The sequence below is a fragment of the Sinocyclocheilus grahami genome, unplaced genomic scaffold (assembly GCF_001515645.1).
Source record: "Sinocyclocheilus grahami isolate Dianchi unplaced genomic scaffold, SAMN03320097.WGS_v1.1 scaffold383.1, whole genome shotgun sequence".
NCBI lineage: Eukaryota > Metazoa > Chordata > Actinopteri > Cypriniformes > Cyprinidae > Sinocyclocheilus > Sinocyclocheilus grahami.
The window spans coordinates 1,134,987-1,156,229 of record NW_015505562.1 but is presented as its reverse complement, the minus strand read 5'-3'; the positions used below and the strand labels follow the sequence as shown (position 1 = coordinate 1,156,229).

General features: G+C 38.3%; 1 protein-coding gene across 1 annotated transcript in view; it reads left to right on the top strand.

Annotated features, from left to right (window-relative positions):
- Positions 1-21,243, top strand: part of LOC107549904 (E3 ubiquitin-protein ligase MYCBP2-like) — a 142,071-nt gene that overhangs the window by 67,295 nt on the left and 53,533 nt on the right. The window contains exons 25-40 of the mRNA XM_016231090.1: positions 476-610; positions 703-786; positions 880-976; positions 3,086-3,278; positions 5,178-5,452; positions 6,510-6,731; positions 6,816-7,007; positions 11,483-11,689; positions 12,380-12,517; positions 12,601-12,779; positions 12,864-13,006; positions 14,064-14,164; positions 14,322-14,540; positions 19,031-19,253; positions 19,875-19,993; positions 20,366-20,453. Of these exons, the coding sequence (XP_016086576.1) occupies positions 476-610; positions 703-786; positions 880-976; positions 3,086-3,278; positions 5,178-5,452; positions 6,510-6,731; positions 6,816-7,007; positions 11,483-11,689; positions 12,380-12,517; positions 12,601-12,779; positions 12,864-13,006; positions 14,064-14,164; positions 14,322-14,540; positions 19,031-19,253; positions 19,875-19,993; positions 20,366-20,453 (2,615 nt within the window). The remainder of the gene's footprint in view (positions 1-475; positions 611-702; positions 787-879; positions 977-3,085; positions 3,279-5,177; positions 5,453-6,509; positions 6,732-6,815; positions 7,008-11,482; positions 11,690-12,379; positions 12,518-12,600; positions 12,780-12,863; positions 13,007-14,063; positions 14,165-14,321; positions 14,541-19,030; positions 19,254-19,874; positions 19,994-20,365; positions 20,454-21,243) is intronic.

The window sequence follows — 21,243 nt, the reverse complement described above, 5'->3', positions numbered from 1 at the left end:
TATATTTTCGTTTTATTCTTTTTTATGTTTTAGTAATTTTAAAATGTGCTTTTGTCGTTTTTATTAGTTTTTGATTAACAATTTCAATTTAGCTTTAAAATGTTTCTTTTTTTTTTTTTTTTTTTTTTAAAGTAATTTTAATATTTCAACTTAAGTTAGTTTCCAGGGCATCCTTCTTCATTTTAAATGTAATTTGTAAGTTTTTTTTGTTTTGTAGTATTATATAGATTTGATTAGTTTTAGATGATAGATATTCTGTTCAAAATGAAGGCAAATTGTATGGTTGCACTTTTTTTTTTTTTTTTTCATGTGTATTCGTGAAACATTTGAGCTGCATCTGTTGTTACTGAACATGAAGCGAACTGACTTCTTACATCTGTTAAAAATCACCAAAACACCAGCTGATTAAAAGACATTAAGCTAAACTGGCTCGTAAAGACTGATGTGATTTTGATGTTTTGTTTGGTGTGTGCAGGGAGAAGTACGCTATGATGTTCGATGAGCCTGTGCTGCTGCAGTTGGGCTGGTGGTATGTGGCGTGGGCTCGTGTGTCTGGACCCAGCAGTGACTGCGGCTCCCACGGCCAGGCCACCATCACCACTGATGACGGGTACAAACACACGCATTACTGGGATTATGTGATCATTAAAGCATGATAATTCTGTAAAGACGATAATTATAATCAAGAACTCTCTCCTGCAGTGTGGTCTTTCAGTTCAAGAGCTCGAAGAAATCAAACAACGGTACTGATGTGAATGCTGGACAAATACCTCAGCTGCTGTACAGGTACATGAGGAATTTCAGTTCTGCACTCGTGACATTGGTGTATCAGGAGTATTCTTTCTTTCACATGCCCGTTTTGTTCTGTTTTTTTTACAGGTTGCCCTCTAATGATGGTAACGCATCCAAAGGAAAGCAGCAGACCAGTGAGCCTGTGCACATCCTCAAGCGTTCTTTCGCCAGGACCGTGTCTGTGGTATGTGTACAAAAACACACTGAGTGCTTATGGGCCTATAATGTGAAGCTTAATGTTTTTTCCAGATCTAATAATTTCCTTAAAATGCAATACAGTTCATATGAAAATACAGGGTAGGGGGAACATATAAATAAATACATGTATATATACAGGGCTCTACTTCTTTTTAGGAGCACTTGTGCTCCTAATTTAAAAAATGTAGGAGCACCTTCTAATCAATAATCAAAAATGAACCTTCCCATTACGAGGTGACATTTGATTCCTTAAAGTGATTTATAGGGAATTTTGTTTTTACCTTTGTAATGACATTTTTTCTAACTTTATTAAAAGTATGTAATCTTTTATGTCCAATTCAAAAATATATATTTATAAGCTTTTTAACATTTCTAATGAAAAAAAGTAGAATAAGAATAAGTTACCAATCAAATGAAATCAGTATTTAAGAAATACATTTGTACTACAGAGGTGGCACAGAAGAACACAGAAGAAGTGGCTTGTAGGTGTCTATCATATGTTGTTGTCTTATTAAAAAATATGCTATACATTTAAAATAAATGTATTTTAATTTTATAGTATATACTTAAACATATATATGAATGTATTTAATGAATGGATTTTATAATACAAATAACAATGTGTAACATTTTACCATATTTAGTGCAACACTTTTATTTGTTTCCCACAAAATATTGTTTTTTCACTAAATGTTTGGATTTCTAAAATTATTGTGCACTGATTTTTCTAGAATAACTTTTGCTGCCGAATTATCCACTAACCTAGTTTATGATACATTTTTGTCATAGATTATAAATATACATAGGCCTATATTTTTTCATATTTGTTTATTTTATTTTTCTTTATAATGAAGTAGTCTGTATCTAGTAGATTGTGAAAGAATCATTATCAGTTCCACACACAGAGATATATAAATTCTACATTTATTTAAATGGGGGGGGAAAAAAACGTAACTGGTATCGGTATCGGCCAATACCGAACCCTAGGTATCGGAATCGTTATCGGCGGGGAAAAAGGCGGATCGGAGCATCCCTAACATGCAATATGCAATTTAGATATTTCTACAGTATAGAAATACAAATATAGAACCGGGTGAATGAGTTAAAATTGTTTAATATTTTGTGTGATATTTTGAACTTAAGTGTCTAAGTGGTGTAACAGTCTTGTTTTTAATATAAAGTCTGCAAATCTTGAATAGTTTTTTTAACAAGCAGTGAAGCAGTTTTGTATAATTAATTTTTAAATTTAATATAATATAAAATGATTTTGCCAAATGAACCAACATAATAAATTAATGATATATTATATATATATATAATATATCAGTCAACTTAATGTATAAATTGACTTTTTTTCATGGCAGGGTTGTTAAATGGAAAAACCAAAAGAAAACATAAAAAAAATATGTGATTCAAAATTTCATGAATTTTGTGGAAATTATTTTTGGACTTATATTTTGAAAATAATTTTTAAATATAGTACAAATTGGTACACTCACATGTATTCAGGGTGTACAGAAAATGTTCTATTACTTTTTACTTGATGGTTGCCGTATAGAATCCATATTTGGTTGAAATTTGTTTAAATGTTTTTCAAAAAGTTTTGAAACATAAATATACACATAAATAGACAACTATGCATAATATATAGTCATAAATATACCTAAAACTTGGCACATATTTTAAATGAGATATTATATATATTATATTAGATTATTAGATATATTAGATCTCCTTTTCATCTCTAGTAACCTTGTTAGTCATTGACCCATAAATGTACTCATGCTGATATTTTGACCTGCTGTTTACTGAAATGGATATGGTAGCAACACTAGTTTGAATTTCCATATAATATCCTTATGCCTGTAAAAAAAGAAAAAAAAAAGAAGAAATTGGCAAGCAACAGATACGCAGCAGCCAATTCTAAAGGGTTTGTATTTCAGTGTGTTTTATTGCTTGTTATTTAAGGAAATCCCTTGACTGCTTTTTTCCATGCGGCCTATCCGCTTTGTGCAGTCAAACGAACAAGTTAAAGTTAATAATAGGTCAGATCCTTGGTTCATTTCCCAGTTGTGTGTGTTTGATCTTGTCCCAGGACTGTTTCGAGTCTCTGCTGAGTGTCCTGCACTGGAGCTGGACCACGCTGGTGTTGGGGGTGGAGGAGCTGAGGGGCCTCAAAGGCTTCCAATTCACAGCCACCCTCCTGGACCTGGAGCGCCTGCGGTTTGTGGGCACCTGCTGCCTGCGACTGTTGCGCGTCTACATCTGCGAGATCTTCCCCATTTCTGGTATTATACACCATTTCTGCTCACATTTAAAGGATGTTACAGTGGCGCCCCACTAGCTGTTTGGAAACAGCATGGATTTTGTAGGGCACATCTCATTATTTTTGCTGAAATCTTGCACTCAAGACAGGCCACTTTCACTCATTCTGTTACTCCAGTGACTGTATAAGTGAAGCTATTGGCTGAAAAACCAGTTAATGTGATGCCGACCTAATTCACATTGATTTTGAGCCCTGCTGTCACTCTCTTGACACTGTAGTACAAGACCTTGTCACACTTATTGTTATACACTGAATCTTTGCTGTCACTTGAGTCAGACTGACGATGTCACAAGTGGAGTTCCCTTGAGTTACAGATGTAGTCTATATTGATTGTCAGGGTCTCATGTCACGCTAGGCCTTTAAGAACATGTAATTAAGAGGAAGACAGCTTTTGGCAAGTGTTAAAGATGTTTTTTTTTTTTAGACTATTCCGTAAAGACTATTTGTTAAAGGGTTAGTCACCCAAAAATGTCTGTCATTAATTACTCACCATCATGGCGTTCCAAACCCGTGAGACCTTCGTTCATCATCGGAACTCAAATTAAGATATTTTTAATTAAATCTGAGAGCTCTCTGACCCTCCCATAGACAGCAACGCAACTGCAATGTTCCCAGACCCAGAAACGTAGTAAGGACATCGGTAAAACAGTCCATGTGGCATCAGTGGCTTACCTTCAATTTTGCAAAGCGCAAATAATACTTTTTGAAAGAATTCTTTCAAAGAAAATAAAAATAACGAGTTCATTAAAAAATTTGGAGAGGATCTACTGAACGCAAACAGCATATCAGCAGCACCACACAGATAATTTGTTTTCGTTCAAATCAAAGCGTAAATAAATGTAGAACTCATTTTCTGCTACCTAGACATTTACATTATGAGAACATATTGAAGTATTGTGTTCCCTTCAGTGCACTCCTTTACTTTGCCTTAAAAAGTTTTAAAGGGGTCATATGATGCGATTTCATTTGTTCCTTTCTCTTTGGAGTGTTACAAGCTCTTGGTGCATAAAGAAGATCTGTAAAGTTGCAAACACTAAAGTCTCAAATCCAAAGAGATATTCTTTATAAAAGTTAAGAGTCAGCCACACCTAGCTAAAACGGCTCGTTCTAACACGCCCCCAACATGTCTACGTCAGGATGTGGGAAGATTTGCATAACGCCGCCCAAATGTTTGCGCTAAGAAAGAAGGCGTAACTTTTATTCTCGCTGTAGTATTGTTGCTGCCGCCGCCGCCATGTCGTGAAGACGCTGTGTGCTTCGTTGTGAAAGCGAAACTACTTTGTTTGGTCTTCCAAAAGAGGACGATATCTGCTTCGTCATGCCTAGAGCTGATCCGTGCTGGTCGCTGAGGATGCAACGCAACGCGTAAAAAGACAGTATAAGTCATTATAATCTGTAATTATGTCCCCACTGAATGCAACAAATGCATCGTTTGTAATGGGTTTTAATGTTTTTGTCTCATCGCTCCGGCCGGACAGGGCATCACAATAGGGTTTGGGGCGTAACATTTCCGTCACACGCTTGAGGTATCCGGCCAATCACAACGCACTGGATAGCTGGCCAATCAGAGCACACCTCGCTTTTCAGACCGATGAGCTTTGTAAAAATCGACGCGTTTCAGAAAGGCGGGGCATAGAGGAGAAACAATAATGTACAGTATGTGGAAAATAATGTTTTTTTTTTTTTACCTTAAACCGCATAAACACATTTCATTACACCAAATACACAAAATAATGTTCTTTTTAGCAACATCATATGACCCCTTTAAAAAAATCTTGCACAAGGATCCAGTCCTTTGACTGTCGTCATACTGTCTGGTCCACATTGTGTCTTATAATGCCGGTTTGTGTCTCCTATCTAGCCAGTACCAAAGCGGTTGTGGAGGAGTCCAGCAAGCTGGCGGAGTGTGTAGGAAAGACTCGTAGCCTCCTGAAGAAGATCCTGTCAGAGGGGATGGACAACTGCCTGACCAAGCTGGACAACGACCCGCAAGGGTATCTGAGTCAACCCCTCACGCTGCTGGAGGCCGTGCTACAAGAGTGCCACAACACCTTCACCGCCTGCTTCCACTCGTTCTACCCGACTCCGGCCCTGCAGTGGGCCTGCCTCTGCGACCTGCTCAACTGCCTGGACCAGGTAATCACCACCACCAAACACTTCGGCTTGTTGTTCTTAAGTCAGCAGATGACTGATGTGGCCTCATTTCTAATCTGTAAATCATAAATGAATGAAGCAAAATAATAAACTTGTCAAGAATTTCACCCAAAATAAAAATAAAAATAAAAATCAATTAAATTTGAGCTAAATCAAATTAAGGCCATTATTGTTTTTCACTGAAATTTTTTCATGACAATTAATAAAATCACCCCCCCCCCCCCCCCCAAATAATTTACAATCTAAAATGTAATATATATATTTTTTATTCTAATGCAAAACCAAATAATGATTTATTGTTTTAACATGTAAAAAGTGGTTCTTTGTTAATGTACTGTTTTTGTAATGTGAAATACAAAACTCAATTAAATTGTTCTCTATTTGTTGGGAAATGTGCATACTTGTAATAAAAATATGAAAAAATAAAATAAAAACAATGCAAGATATAATTTTAATAGATATATGTATTTTTATATATATTTAGGATACATGTAGCGTAACCTATGCCTGTCATTTTTCTATATATGAACTATTATGCTATTTTGTAAATGTCTACATTTTATTTTTGTCATTGTCATTATTATTATATTGTAATTATGATTCATATTTTCATGTATATTTTATATTGTTAATATATGGGGGAATATTTACAATTTTGCAATTTGATTAAGCTTTTTTTTTTTTTTTAAGTTCTTATATTTTGGGGGGACTGAAATGTGAACTAGATATGTTTTTGTGATATTCACCTACAGAGCCTCTTTAACAGAGATGCTTTTTCAGCTGAACCACTCTCAGTTCCCAGCCCACACTGCAAATGAACCTCTTGACAGATTTAGAGCTGATGAATTTGAGCTCGAAAATATCTCCAATGGCACACTAAATCAAAGAGATTCTCAGAAAAAGAGGCACAGCCTCCATATATTTTATTTTTAAAATTTCTGAGCAATACATTCATCACTTTGCTGGTATCAGACACAGTCCGGTTAGATGCAGCAGAGGCTCTACTGATCATAACATTGACCTTCATGTCGTCCTCCAGGACATTCAAGAGGCGAACTTCCGCACGTCGAGCAGCCGTCTGCTGGCCGCGGTGATGTCAGCACTGTGTAACACGTCGGTCAAGCTGACCTCCGTCTTGCCCATCGCGTATGACGGGGAGGTGTTGCTGCGTTCCCTCGTCAAGCAGGTCAGCACTGAGAACGACTCTGCCCTCGCTCACCGCTTCCCCTTGCTGGTGGCACACATGGAGAAGCTCAGCCACGTGAGTACTAACGTCCCTTCATCTTTCAAATTTTATTAATGTTTATCAGCCTTGGCATTTACAAAGTTCTCTTTATCGTATCAGACGGAAGAGAATCTCATGGGCATGACGACTTTCCGGGAGGTTCTGGAGAAGATGCTTGTCATTGTGGTGCTTCCTGTGAGGAAGAGTCTGAGGAAGGAGGTTGAGCTCTTTTCTCCTCATCTGGTGTCCAACACCTGCGGCCTGCTGGCCAGTATCGTCAGTGAGCTCACCGCCTCTGCTCTCGGCTCTGAGGTTAGGAGGACAAATCTCCCGCTTCCTTCTCATTCCTCACTTCCACACACACACACACACACACACTCTTTCTCGTCTCTTTGTCCTTCATGGGCAGAATCCCACACAGAATCTGTATCCAGAGAGCTCCACAGAAAGATTTGCACGTCCGGATTATTCTAAACATCCCTGTCCCTTTATTTAAAAGGTTTATATTAAAATGAAGTTTATAAAATGATATAAACATAAAGATAGATCTATGCAAATATATTTTTATATATATATATATATATATATATATATATATATATATATATATATATATATATATATTATATTATATAAATTTGCAAAGATAAAATATTCATATATTATTAATATAATTAATTAAGACAATGTATTATTCAATTTAAATTAAATATATTTTAAATAAATTAAATGATAATATTTATATTTAATATAGTTAATTGTAATATATTTATATTTATTAATACATTTGTATATTTAAGCTTTCCCCCAGTTTCTTTGGACCCTGAACCGGTACATTTTTATATAATACAATTTAAATCACTTTAATTCTGACTTGTGTACATTTTCATATTTTATTTCTGTTATTTTTATTGTCATTTTTTATTGTATGTGCAGAGGGTTGGAAAAACCTGCATGTCATACTATGTACGGTTGTGTGTGTGTGTGTGTGAGAGAGAGAGAGAGATAAAAAAAATTTAATATATTATTAAAATATTTTTTAAAATATAATATTTAAAGGGGTCATATGATGATATGCTAAAAATAATATTATTTGGTGTAATGAAATGTGTTTATGGAGTACTGAATGCTGCACGCATGCGCAGCGTTGTCAAGGTAACATTTGGTCAGTCATTCCCTTTGCCAAGGGAGTTTCAAATGCTTATAAGAGACAGTAATGCCCTGCACCCTTCAAAGAACACACTTCAAGGGCTCTGCCCTTCGAAGGGAGTAGTGCATAGGGATGCTCACTTCTGTTTGGAATTCGCCCCATGTCTCTTGTATCACCGCAGAGGTGCGGACGTGCTCTCTCGTTTCATTCAAATGCAGCTTGCCGTCTTGCGTCTCAGTTTTTGATTGTATTGAAAATTAAATCAGAGGAATTTAGTATTAATCATAGACTGTATAAAAACATGGACGTAGTGTCCGTGACGTCACCCGTAGGTTCCTGAAGAGGTTTTTGAAGCTCAAAGTGGGCAGAGCCAGCCGTCGCCATCTTGGCAGCGCATCACTCCTGGATCATCGTAATTGGGCAAAAAGGCGGGAGCTAGTTGCTGAAACCACACCCACCTAGCGCGACGGTGGTGACAGCAGCAGCAGTCCACCTGTCACTCAAGTGACCACGCCCTTAATTATGCAGAACTTAAAGGCTTGATATAATTTAAACGGATGACTTATAAAAAAAATTCACCCCCCTCACAGTTGTCATGAAGGGCAAAATTAGCTATATAAACCAAAATAATTTTTTGAACCAGGCTGTAAACATGTTTTTTTCTGCTGTAAAGTTGGGCATTTTAACATGGGGAGTCTATGGGATTGACTCCCTTTTGCGGCCAGTCGATGAATTACAGTTTAAGTCACTTCCTTGTTGGCTTCACGAGAGAGAGGGGGAGGTTGCCGCTTGGTATTAATGCTACTATAATTTTGCTGTAGTGATCATATTGTCCTGACGATTGTTTTGTACACTGTTCATAATGGATTTATAAGATTTCAAAACATTAATCTCAATTCAATATTTCATATCCCCGTATTTATATATTATTTTAGGTAAACAAAAAAAATATTCATAAGTTAACTATGAATATACAATACATTATCCCTTAAATGTCAACCTTATAGTTTGAACGTTCGTTCGTCTTGGCTCAAAGCCACTTGCTGAGAACTTTTCTTCGCGGAAGCTTTCGGTAATTACAAGTGAGATAACGAAATATTTAATCTCGAATCAATATTTTTTGTCCAATTATTTGCCCAGTTAGTTTTGGTATTGAGGTAAAAGTTACCTTGCATTTGCTATATAACAGTGGGTGGTGGTCACGAAGATGACTGAGCAAATTTGATGCGTTTCCCCCTTTTGCAGCGACTTTCTTCTTGCAAGATCAGCAGACAGGGTGACCGTCCTTGATTAAATTGCCTTCAGGACTCTTGTAAAAGCCAAAATACGACCAGACCACCGATTTGGTCCTCTTGGATGGCTGAAAAATCTCCCGAGCGCTGTCACTGCCTTCCGCCATTTCGTCTCCTGCAAAAAAACAACAACAACAACATTGCATGCTGCTTTTGCGTCAGACTGATGCTGGCTGGACAGGATTTACCGTGAGTTTTCAAAATCGTGATAATCAAATACGGTTTTGATGATAATTACATTTTAAACGATAATACTGACCGTCAGGGCATTTTATCGTGATTTATCGTGAAACCGGTAATCGTTCCATCCCTAACCCATTATAAACGAGGGATTCGTTGCATCCAGTGGGGACATAATTATGGATTATAATGACTTATACTGTCTTTTTACGCGTTGCATCGCGCCGCGTAAGTATAAAACCATGTCTGCATTTGTGATCGGAGAAATGACAAACAACAAACCCTATTCTACACTGCCCAAAAAACTTGCTTTAAATATAAAAAATATAAAAACTCTTTAAATATGAAAACGTACTTACAGTCTTCGAGTCAGAACAGCCGGCATTGTAGGCTACTCTACCAGGATCAGTAAACAGTGCTCCATAAAATGTGCTGCACACATCTGAATATTTGGGTTGAAGTGTTCTGAAACAGTGTTGTAAATACAACTTAACCACTGATTTCTAGTCGTGTCCATTTTTGGAAGGCCAAACAAAGTAGTTTCGCTTTCACAACAAAACACAGCGTCACACACCGCGCGGCCTTGAGTGAGCAGAGGCCGGGGGCTACAGTGAGGAATGGCCGGAGGGCTAGAGTGAGCAGAGGCAGCGGGCTTGCGGCAACCACATGTGACGACCCCAGGCTCGACTCTGCTTCGTCCACGGTGAAAGCCGATCCAGTGATCCACAGAGCAAAGTTGTTGTATTTCCTCAGCGACCAGCACGGCTCAGCTCCAGGTATGACGAAGCAGATATCGTCCTCTTTTAGAAGGCCAAACAAAGTAGTTTCGCTTTCACAACGAAACACAGTGCCTTCATGACATGGCGGCGGCAACAACAATACTACAGCGAGAATAAAAGTTACGCCTTCTTTCTTTGCGTGAACATTTGGGCGGCGTTATGCAAATCTTCCCACATAGCGACGTAGATATGTGGGGGCGTGTTAGAACGAGCTGTTTTAGGTAGGTGTGGCTGATTCTTAACTTTTATAAAGAATATCTCTTTGGATTTGAGACTTTAGTCTTTGAAACTTTACAGATCTTCTTTATGCACCAAGAGCTTGCAACACTCCAAAGAGAAAGGAAATATTGAAATCGCATCATATGACCCCTTTAAAAAATAATCAAATATTTATATATTTTTAATGATATAGTAAAGTATAATTAACAATTTAAATGGAAATGGAAACTAATTTCGTATTTTCTAATAATATTACCAAGGGGTAACATGTATATTGAAAATAGCAGAGGACCTAGGACAGATCCTTGTGGCACTCCATACTTTACTGGTGATAATTGAGATGACTCCCCGTTTAAATAAACAATGTGGTAGCGATCGGACAGGTAGGATCTAAACCATCTTAAAGCCTGCCCTTGAATATCTGTATATGATACTATTGTTGTAGAAAGACTGATATTTAATTTCATTTAATCATTTGATTTGATTTGAAGAAGTACCTAGACTTTTTTTTTATTACATATTTTGTAATCTGGTCAACAAGACTGTACTACTCCATCTTCGTTAAACATTTTACCCTGTTTAAATCCTTTGAATTCTGTATATTTTTTCTAAAAATCAGTATACAAATGTAAAGCGTGCAGATTCCATGTCGGCCTGCTCATGCAGGATTCATGAAACTGAGTCATGTGCACAGGTGTGTCTTCCACCGGACCACAACAGTCTGCTGCAGTCCATTTCTCTTCCGGCCGCTTCAGAAAAGGCCATTGGCTCGTTGCCATAGCAACTGGCATGTCATGCTCCTATTAGAGTACGTTATGAAGAGCTTTACAGCTGCTTTACTTCTCTTTAACACTGTCCGTTTCCAAAGGTGAAATACAAATCACTAATAGAGTTGCACAAATGGCATCCAGTTTCTGCTGTTGGCAGTAGCACAGGAAAAGCATGGTTGTAGGTGGCGGTTCTCATGGAGTCTCCTGTTCAATCACATAAACATCCTCCCTCAGTTATCTGGCCTGCTGCCACCTGCTGGGAAAAGAAGTGACACTTCATCTTAAAGGGACAGTTCACCCCAAAATTACACAACTTTAACCTTTAATGTGCTGCAATGACTCTACACTAAATGTAAGTTCTTGTCTACACTTTTGAAACTTCTTTATTGTTGTGCAGGTGGACGGGCTGAACTCCCTGCACTCTGTGAAGTCCACCCCCAACCGCTTCACCAAGACCAGCCAGGGCCGCAGCTGGAACACGGGGAATGGCTCCCCCGATGCCATCTGTTTCACTATGGACAAGCCAGGGGTGGTGCTGGTGGGTTTCTGTGTGTACGGAGGAGGAGGCATCCATGAGTACGAGCTGGAGGTGCTCGCTGATGATGTAAGTCTTTTGTTGTATTCATCACCTGATGTTACATGGAAGCTAGACTTCTGACTGTTAAATGAAGTGTTTGTACACAAATGAATGTTCTGTCATTATTTACTCACTCTCATATGATTCCATACCTGCATGCTGTTATTTTTAAGGTGGAACATAAAAGGAAGATTATTCTTCACACAGCTCCTTTCTATACAACAACAGTTTATTGTGAACATGTCTGTCAAGATCCAAATAGTCCTAGAAAAGTATCATAAAAGTAGTCCATGTGTTTTCTGAAGAAAAAAAAAAGTTCCATCTGCTGAGGTTTTCACCCATTTTTCTACTTTACCACATTAAAGAATGCAAACATAGGGATTAAAATTGATTGAAACAAGGAAAATAAACTGTATGTTGTAAATGTAACTGTTGTAACTATAAATGTAACTGTTTGGTTGACTGCATTTTTGTTTGATGATGAATAGGCTGCGATGTCAAGGTAGCAGTGCTAGAACTGATATGATGTCTATGCATGCAAAAAAAAAAGTGACTTATATTCTGCAAAATATGGTTCTTGGTGCCAAATCTGTTTGAGACAAACTCGTTTTTGGGGGAACCGTTCCTGTAAGTTAGAGTGTGTGTGAATGAGTTGTCCCAGTGTCTTACCCTGTTGTTTTTCTGTTCCTGTTCTGTCCATCTCTCCCATTTCATCAGGCTCAGACGGAGCACCCTGGAGATTCCGCCCACTCCCACAGATGGACGTCTCTAGAACTGGTCAAAGGCACTTACAGCACTGACGACTCCCCCAGTGACATCGCTGAGATCCGTCTGGACAAAGCTGTTCCTCTGAAGGTGCTGTGAATTTTACACATGAATCACGCGAAGCATAAACTTCACTTCAGCACAAACTCACTCCTACCCTGTTGCTCTTGCAGGAGAATGTGAAATATGCTGTCCGCCTGAGGAACTATGGCAGCCGCACAGCCAATGGGGATGGAGGCATGACCACCGTGCAGTGCTCTGATGGAGTTACCTTCACCTTCAGCACCTGCAGCCTGAGCAGCAATGGCACCAACCAGACCAGAGGCCAGATCCCCCAGATTCTCTATTACAGGTCTGTACTTTATTCCTCTCACTGCCTAAAAAAAATCGTATTTATGAAATGTTGCATCTTGTTGATCCGGGTTGTTTGTTACAGGAGTGAATATGATGGTGACCTGCAGTCACAGCTGTTAAGCAAAGCCAATGAAGAGGACAAGAACTGCAGTCGTGCTCTTTCTGTAGTCAGTGTGGTGGTGCGGGCGGCCAAAGACCTCCTCCACAGGGCCTTTGCTGTGGACGGTGAGGATCACTTCTGTAGGCTTCCTACAAACTTCCCCATCTGCTATTAGTTGCAAAAAAGCATAGTCCCAAACCATACTCACACCATTTGTTGAGCTATTGTTAATATGTGACCCTGGACCACAAAACCAGTCTTAAGTCACTGGGGTATATTTGTAGCAATAGCCAAAAATATATTGTATGGGTCAAAATTATAAATTTTTCTTTTATGCCAAAAATCATTAGGATATTAAGTAAAGATGTTCCATTAAGATATTTTGTAAATTTACTACTGTAAATACATTAAAACTTAATTTTTGATTAGTAATATGCATCGCTAAAAACTTCATTTGGACAACTTTAAAGGCGATTTTCTCAATATTTAGATGTTTTAGCACCCTCAGATTCCAGATTTTCAAATAGTTGTATCTCGGCCAAATATTGTCCTATCCTAACAAACCATATATCAACTGAAAGCTGATTTATAAATCTCAATTTCGAAAAATTGACCCTTATGACTGGTTTTGTGATCCAGGGTCGCATATGATAGAGAAGACATTATATTTTGCTTAAAACATGAACATTTTGCATTGTAACATTAATTTGTGATAAATAACCATTTAATTAACCTAATGAAAAAATGACCTTATTCTTATTACTGCAATGTTAATAAAATAAGCCATCACCATTAAGAATAATGGAAATTGCAGACAAAAATAGGGGAAAATATACACACTTTTAAATTATCTAAAAAAGTGAAATTGCAATCAACCACCCCTTTAAAAAAAAAAAAAAAAAAAGTGACAGTGCAGACATTTCTAATGTTACAAAAAATATTTAGCTGCAAAACATATGCTAAAAATATGCAAAAAGCATATTAGAAAGATTTCTGAAGGATCATGAGACACACCAAAGTAGTTTTTACAATCTTAAGTTTTTTTTATTTTTTATATAAAATAAATGCAGCCTTGGTGAACAAGGGGCTTCTTTCAAAAAATGTAAAAACCTTACCGACTGCTAACATTTCAGATTTACTCTGTTGGATATACATTGATTGATGTTACTGATGTCTCTACAGTTGAAGACATTCCAGAACTCCTGAGTTCCTCCAGTCTTTTCTCAATGCTGCTTCCACTTATTTTGGCATACATTGGTCCCGTGGCTGCATCTGTCCCTAAGGTATGGGAGTTTTTCTTCATGTAATTAGCAACCTTGGCTCTTGATGCGATAATGATCAGTCTTCTCTGCCAAGTCAAGTATTGTTAGTTCCCTTTTTCTCATGATATCTTTCTCAACCCCTAACTGTTTTAAAATTCTAATTGTTGTCTTCTCTTAGGCTGCGGTGGAAGTGTTTGGTTTGGTGCAGGAACTTCTTCCAGCTGTTTCTGCCCTGAACCAGAAATATGCCCCTCCCGCTTTCAATCCCAACCAGTCCACAGACAGCACCACTGGGAACCAGCCGGAGCAGGGCCTATCAGTTTGCACCACCTCAAATCATTATGCTGTCATAGAGAGTGATCACCCCTACAAGCAGGCTGCTGTCACCCAGTACAAGGTACATTAGTTCTCGTTTCTTGACGTTCAACAGAATATGGGCAAATCTAGCTATTTATTATCTAGCAACCTGTTTACTTCACCCTGCCAACTAGCTAGAATAACTTAGCAATGCTCTAGCAACCACTCATAACACTTTAGAAACTGCTTACAGGACTTGACATTTAACATTGACTGATTATTCTTAATAACCATAAAAAGGTAGTCAGACTTTTAAAACCACAAACGCTGACCAGTCATTACATGTTAATGCAGCTCAAAAAGATGTTGACAGTTTTAAATAAGACACAAAGGTGGCATAAACTGTGATTTAAATAGTAGGGAACTGTGTTTCATACGCTTATACTGATTAATGGTTTTCATGCACATTTTTCTAATAATTTTAATCAACTCCCCAGCAACACCCTAAACAGTCGCCCAGAACAGTCAAATTAACTCCCCAACAACACCCTAAACAGTCGCCCAGAACAACCAAATTAACTCCCTAGCAACACCATAAACAGTCGCCCAGAACAACCAAATTAACTCCTCAGCAACACCCTATTCAGTCGCCCAGAACACCCAATCAACTCCCCAACAACATTGTATACGATCACCCAGAACACCCAATCAGCTCCCTAGCAACATCGTATACAATCGCCCAGAACACCGAATCAACTTCCCAGCAACGTCCTATACAGTCGCCCAGAACACCCAAATAACTCCCCAGCAACATCTTATACAATCGCCCAGAACACTCAAATAGCTCCTCAGCAACATCTTATACAATCGCCCAGAACACCCAATCAGCTCCCCAGCAACATCCTATACAATCGCCCAGAACACCCAAATAGCTCCCCAGCAACATCTTATACAATCGCCCAGAACACCCAATCAGCTCCCCAGCAACATCCTATACAATCGCCCAGAACACCCAATCAACTTCCCAGCAACATCCTATACAATCGCCCAGAACACCCAAATAGCTCCCCAGCAACATCCTATACAATCGCCCTGAACACCCAAATAGCTCCTCAGTAACATCTTATACAATTGCCCAGAACACCCAGTCAGCTCCCCAGCAACATCCTATACAATCGCCCTGAACACCTAGTCAACTCCCCATCAACACCTTAAACATCCACCCAGAACACCCAATGAACACCTCAGCAACACCCTAAAAGACCACCCAGAACAACCTATCAACTCCCTAGCTGCACCCTAAACAACCAGCCAGATCATCCAGTCAACTTGTTACAAATTGAGATGCAGTATGACCAGTGTACCTTAACCCCTTTGCTGTCACCCCCCATTGTTGGCATGGAGACACAAATGACATACCCAAAATAAAAAGGTTGCTGCTCATGAGTCTTTCTGACTAGATACATATGTTCACAAAACTGACACTACAAAGTTTACTGTTCAAGAATCAGAATTACTCAGACTGTTATGATAATAGAGAGATATATATAAGCTCAAACATAAAAATATTAAAAATATATATTTTTAAATGTATAAAAATTGTTGCTGTGGTAAATGCTTTTAGAAACCCAATGAAGCTAAAGCCACAAGTCTACTCATGCTTCATTCCAAATCTGAGGGCAGCTAAAGCCACAAGTCTACTCATGCTTCATTCCAAATCTGAGGGCATTATCTCTAAAACTGTGCATTTTATGAAACATTTTGTGAGACCATGTCGTGTGTTTTTAGAGAAGGCTAATAAAAAAGTAAGCTCTCTGTAAGCTCTCCTGCATGCTATTGCCTCATGTCTGGCCGGGCAAACTGCCCCATTCATGATTAGGGCTGGGTATCGAGTTCGATACTTTTTAGGCACCGACCGAATTGCCTCGATACCATCGAGTATCGAAAAACGTCTCGTCGTTCGGTACCAAATTTCGATACCTAAGGAGTTAATCTCGTCAACGTCAGTGAGGTGCAGATCGATCAGTGTTTGACATCCGCGAGAGCGATGCGAATACGTACGGAGCAATCTGCTTGTGGTATCTTACTATAGCCTAATACACCGATAGGTCTGCACAGTCGGTCCGCGACTGTGACACTCAGAGATGTTGCTCACACGTGAGTATTTAGTGTGAATGCGTCCCAGCCCCCGTAGCTGTAAGGCTACATTTACACTGGTGCGCTTTTGTTTTAAAATGAAAACGATCCTCGTCGTACTGACGTTTCCACTGCGTTCAAGCCGGCTTTCCACTTACTTAAAACATCAGTAACCAAAAATAACTATGTAAACACCAAAACGCAATATTATTCTGATTTTATTAAGTGATTTTTTTAAGTGGCGAATAGTGGATATAGCTACTGAATTTTATATTCTATTGACAGAATAAGGTTGCGCTGCTGAGGCTCACGCAGCCTCTCCAGGAGAAATCAAAATGCACAACACACACACACACACATATATATATATATATATATATACATACATAAGCTCGATACCATAGAGCCCCCCCACACACACATAACAAATCCCAATTTAACCTGTGCATAAGACGATAAATAAGATTTATATTCCGCTTTTACTCGAAACTCACTTTAAACCACCATCAAGTTTTTGTAATAACTTCCGATTGCCGTGTGTGTTTTGGTCATGCATTGTTGATGAAATGAAATATATTATAACCTCTGAGTCAGAGCAGCGATCATGGAAGAGAGAGCACAGGCAGACAGCGCTAGAAACGGCTAATGCTCATCAGTAAATCAGTAGAAAATGAATAGAAATGATGATTCTGTCTGAGCTAGGTGATTCTGTCACACGCACTAGTGTAAATGTAGCTAACAGATGTGTAAACTGAAGACTATTTGAGCTTTATTAAAACTATTTGCACTGATTTTTTGTTTGTTACATTTTGTTCCTTTGTGCAGTGGCCTTTGAGTCTGTATAAACATCAACAAGCTGAAAAATAAAACCAAAGTTTTTTTTTTTTAGATAATGTAATCTTGTTCAAATAGATTTCATAAAATTGGTATCGAAAAAAGTATCGTTCAGGAACCGGTATCGAAGTCAAGATATCGGTATCGATATCGAAAATTTTTGAACGATACCCAGCCCTATTCATGATTCTGTTGTTCTCACTCGACGAACCTTTCACACCTCCGCCAGGTATGACAGACAATCCTCATTATTCCTTTATCATTATTCTTTTATTTTTATTCAGCCATTATAGACTTTATTCTGGCATTTCAAGGTTTACCAAGCCACATCGCTTCGATCCCAATATACATTTACCCGCCTATTATCAAAAGTCTTTCTAAAAAAATACAACAAAACATTTTCTTGCCACCTTACGTCAATTATTTTGACAAAATACATCGTGAAGCATAATTGCACCTGTTCTGCAGCTGCATTAGAGCTAACATTAGCATCAAGCTGCATAATAATTAATAATTGTTATAATAATAATAATTTATGCATTTAGCAGGTGCTTTTATCCAAAGCGACTTACAGTGCATTCAGACTATACATTTTTTTACCAGTATGTGTGTTCCCTGGGTATCGAACCCACGACCTTTTATGCTGCTAACGCAATGCCCTACCACTGAGCCACAGGAACACATAAGACCATTTATGACATTAATAATACACTTTTATACAAAACTCACTTTAAATTTAATAATCTCCTTTTGCGATCTTATGTGGAATTTGGTCATTTACTGTTGTTAAAATATGCTATTTATAGCCTATTATATCGCTGCACAAATTAGCTTTTCAGATGTACACATTCTTTATTGTTATGAAAATACCCCAAATCTCAAGAAAATCACATACAAACCATATACTATCGTAATCGTGTGTTTATTATTTGGTTATTTCGTGGGTACAGAGGCTTTTCTGTGTTTGTTATGGTCAGATATGAACGCGGAAGAGCAGGGGAGCTTGTGACCGGATGAGACGTAATAAGATTGACCAGGCGACGGGACGAATCAGGTTTCTCTGAGTCACAGCGCGAGCACAGAAGAGTAAACACACCGAGACAGCCCAGGGAGCTGCTAAGTTTCATCAGATCGCGTAAATCAGTGGAAAATGAATAGAAATTATGATTCTGTCTGAAGAAATATGAAGTAAACATGTAAATATGTCTATATATCTCCATGTATATGCATCTTTGGAATATAAGCCTTTATTGACGCTGTTCAGTGAAGCTATGTGAACACAAATAAACCGCTGCAGACGTGACTGAATATGAATGCGTGGTGAATTTCTATTCCAAATATGACGCATACGGATTTATTATTTTGCACTCCTGACATAAAACATTGTTACAGTGACAGTAGTTTAGTAATTTATCAAAACAGTGGTCAAATATCAAAGCTAGCGTCTTTAATCTTTCTACTGATGCACAGTTTGTCCAGATCAAGTAAGAGTGTGATGACGTGTGACGTTTTAACGTGCTGTGAACGTGAAACAACAATAATCTGGGGCCGTCGCCGATCTTTGACAATTAAGGGGTTAATGAGAGTGGTTTAATCACATTTCCCTGTGCTGGTTTCCAGGTTTCCTTCCCAGACTGCGTTCGCTGGGTGACCATTGAGTTTGATCCTCAGTGTGGCACAGCGCAGCCAGAAGATGTCCTCCGTCTCCTGATCCCCAGCCGATCGATGCACTTCTCGGGGCTCGGCTCCAAATCTCTGGTTCACGAGACCATCAACAGCTGGACCGAGCTCAAGAAGTTCTCTGGCTCCAGTGGCTGGCCCACCGCTGTCTTGGTGCTGCCAGGTAACAGCGATGTCCTAGACAGCCAAATTCAGAGCTTTATAAATGTTCACTTATGCTTTCATGCTGATTAACATGCTGTTGACGTGTCAGTATTTGTTGATGTTCAGTTATGAATAAGAGCCCATTTATTGAGAATGTTTACTTAACACCACTTCAAGGCCCTTGAGTGGGAGTCTTTACATTTTCAGCAGATAAAGCTTTATTTTGTCCTACAGAGGGTTTATAAACACCAGATCCCAATCAGGAAGATTTTGGAATTGTTTTTAGAATATTATCTCTGTGAGGTCTGAGATTATATGCACAGATGCTACCTTATCAGTTATATTTTTGTATTGCTGAGATGCTATATTTTTTTTAATGAAAATTTTAAATCAGTTTTTATCTTTGTATTTTCTTAGTTTTTTTATGTTTTAATGTATTTAACTTTCGTTGTTTTAGTACATTAAGTTTTTTCTACTTCATTTTTTTCAGTTAACATTTATTTTTATTTTAAGTAAAGGCAATGTTTATGGTTGTAGTTTTTCTTTTATTAACTATAATAACCCTGCACCTTATTATTATTCAAAGTGAGTTATGCTACACTGACTCGCCCATTAACTGATTTACTTTCTCTAATATCAGGTAACGAAGCCCACTTCTCTTTGGAAACTGCATCAGATTATGTGAAAGACGAGAAAGCCTGTTTCTATGGATTCAAATGTGTAGCTGTTGGTTATGAGTTTAACCCTGGTCTTGATGAGGTATGAAATTCAATATGAATGTGTCTTAAACCTGAGCCCAATGCATGAAATTAAGTATTAACATTTGAGGAACCCTACTTTTTACCCTATGTGGCCTTGCACTGTCAAATTACATAATTTGCATTTCAACATTTACAGAAATATGTAGAAAAGAAACATGAGCAGTGCTGTTGTTCATACAACAAATGTGTATTGAAATCTGGGTGGAAACGGTTTCAGCTTGGACATCTAAATAAAGTTCATTTATATTTACCACTACTAGCATCTCAATTACGGATGGTTTTTGACCAGAGAAAGGAATAGTGATGTATTTGAGGCATCTGTCATGTGGCTGTAAATCTGAATGTAATGTAAATGTGGCTGTGATTTCAGGGAATTATTCAGCTGGAGAAGGAATTGGCCTATTTGGGAAGCGTGTGTGCAGCTGCACTCATGAAAAAGGACCTTGCTCTCCCCATAGGTAAGAATGACTGCTGCTTGCCAGTGCTGAAGAAGATAAGTAGAAACTGTAATGTGATGCTACAAGCTACTCGTAATGTTAAGCAGTTAAAGTAGCTAACTAATATAAAGTAGTGATACCCTTTTAAAGCATACACTACCATTCATAAGTTTGGGGCCAGTAAGATTTTTTTTATAAATAAAGTAATATTTTTCCCAGCCAAGATGCATTACATTTATCAAAAGTGAGAGTTAAAGGTGCCATAGAATGGAAAACTGTATTTACCTTGGCATAGTTGAATAATAACAGTTCTGTACATGGAAATGACATACCGTGAGCCTCAAACGCCATTGTTTCCCCCTTCTATGCACAAAACCACTGAAAAATAGGCGAATCAGAACATAACACCGACTGTGACGTTACAGTCGGGATCACTAATAGTTACGCCCCCAACATTTGCATATACCCACCCATGTTCTAGGCTTGCACAGCCAAATCATCAGAAGTTCTGCAGGTATTGTGAAGAAACAAGCGAGGATAATAGCGAAAATGGCAGATCATGGAAATGAATGTTAAGTTCCAGGCTGTGCAGGGGATGTGAAGTGCAGGGATGGGTTTGTGTTTGTATTCAGAAAGGCACAGAAAGCAAATAACGAGTTCTAATAAAATAACGCGAGCCACTAAAGGGACATGGTTAGCTGCTTGCTAGCAGGTTACATTACAGTAGGCTACATACGATTTCACTTACCACATAAACGGAGTAAGGAGAGATGACTGAGGATGATGGCGAATGATTTACAGATCCTGAGCA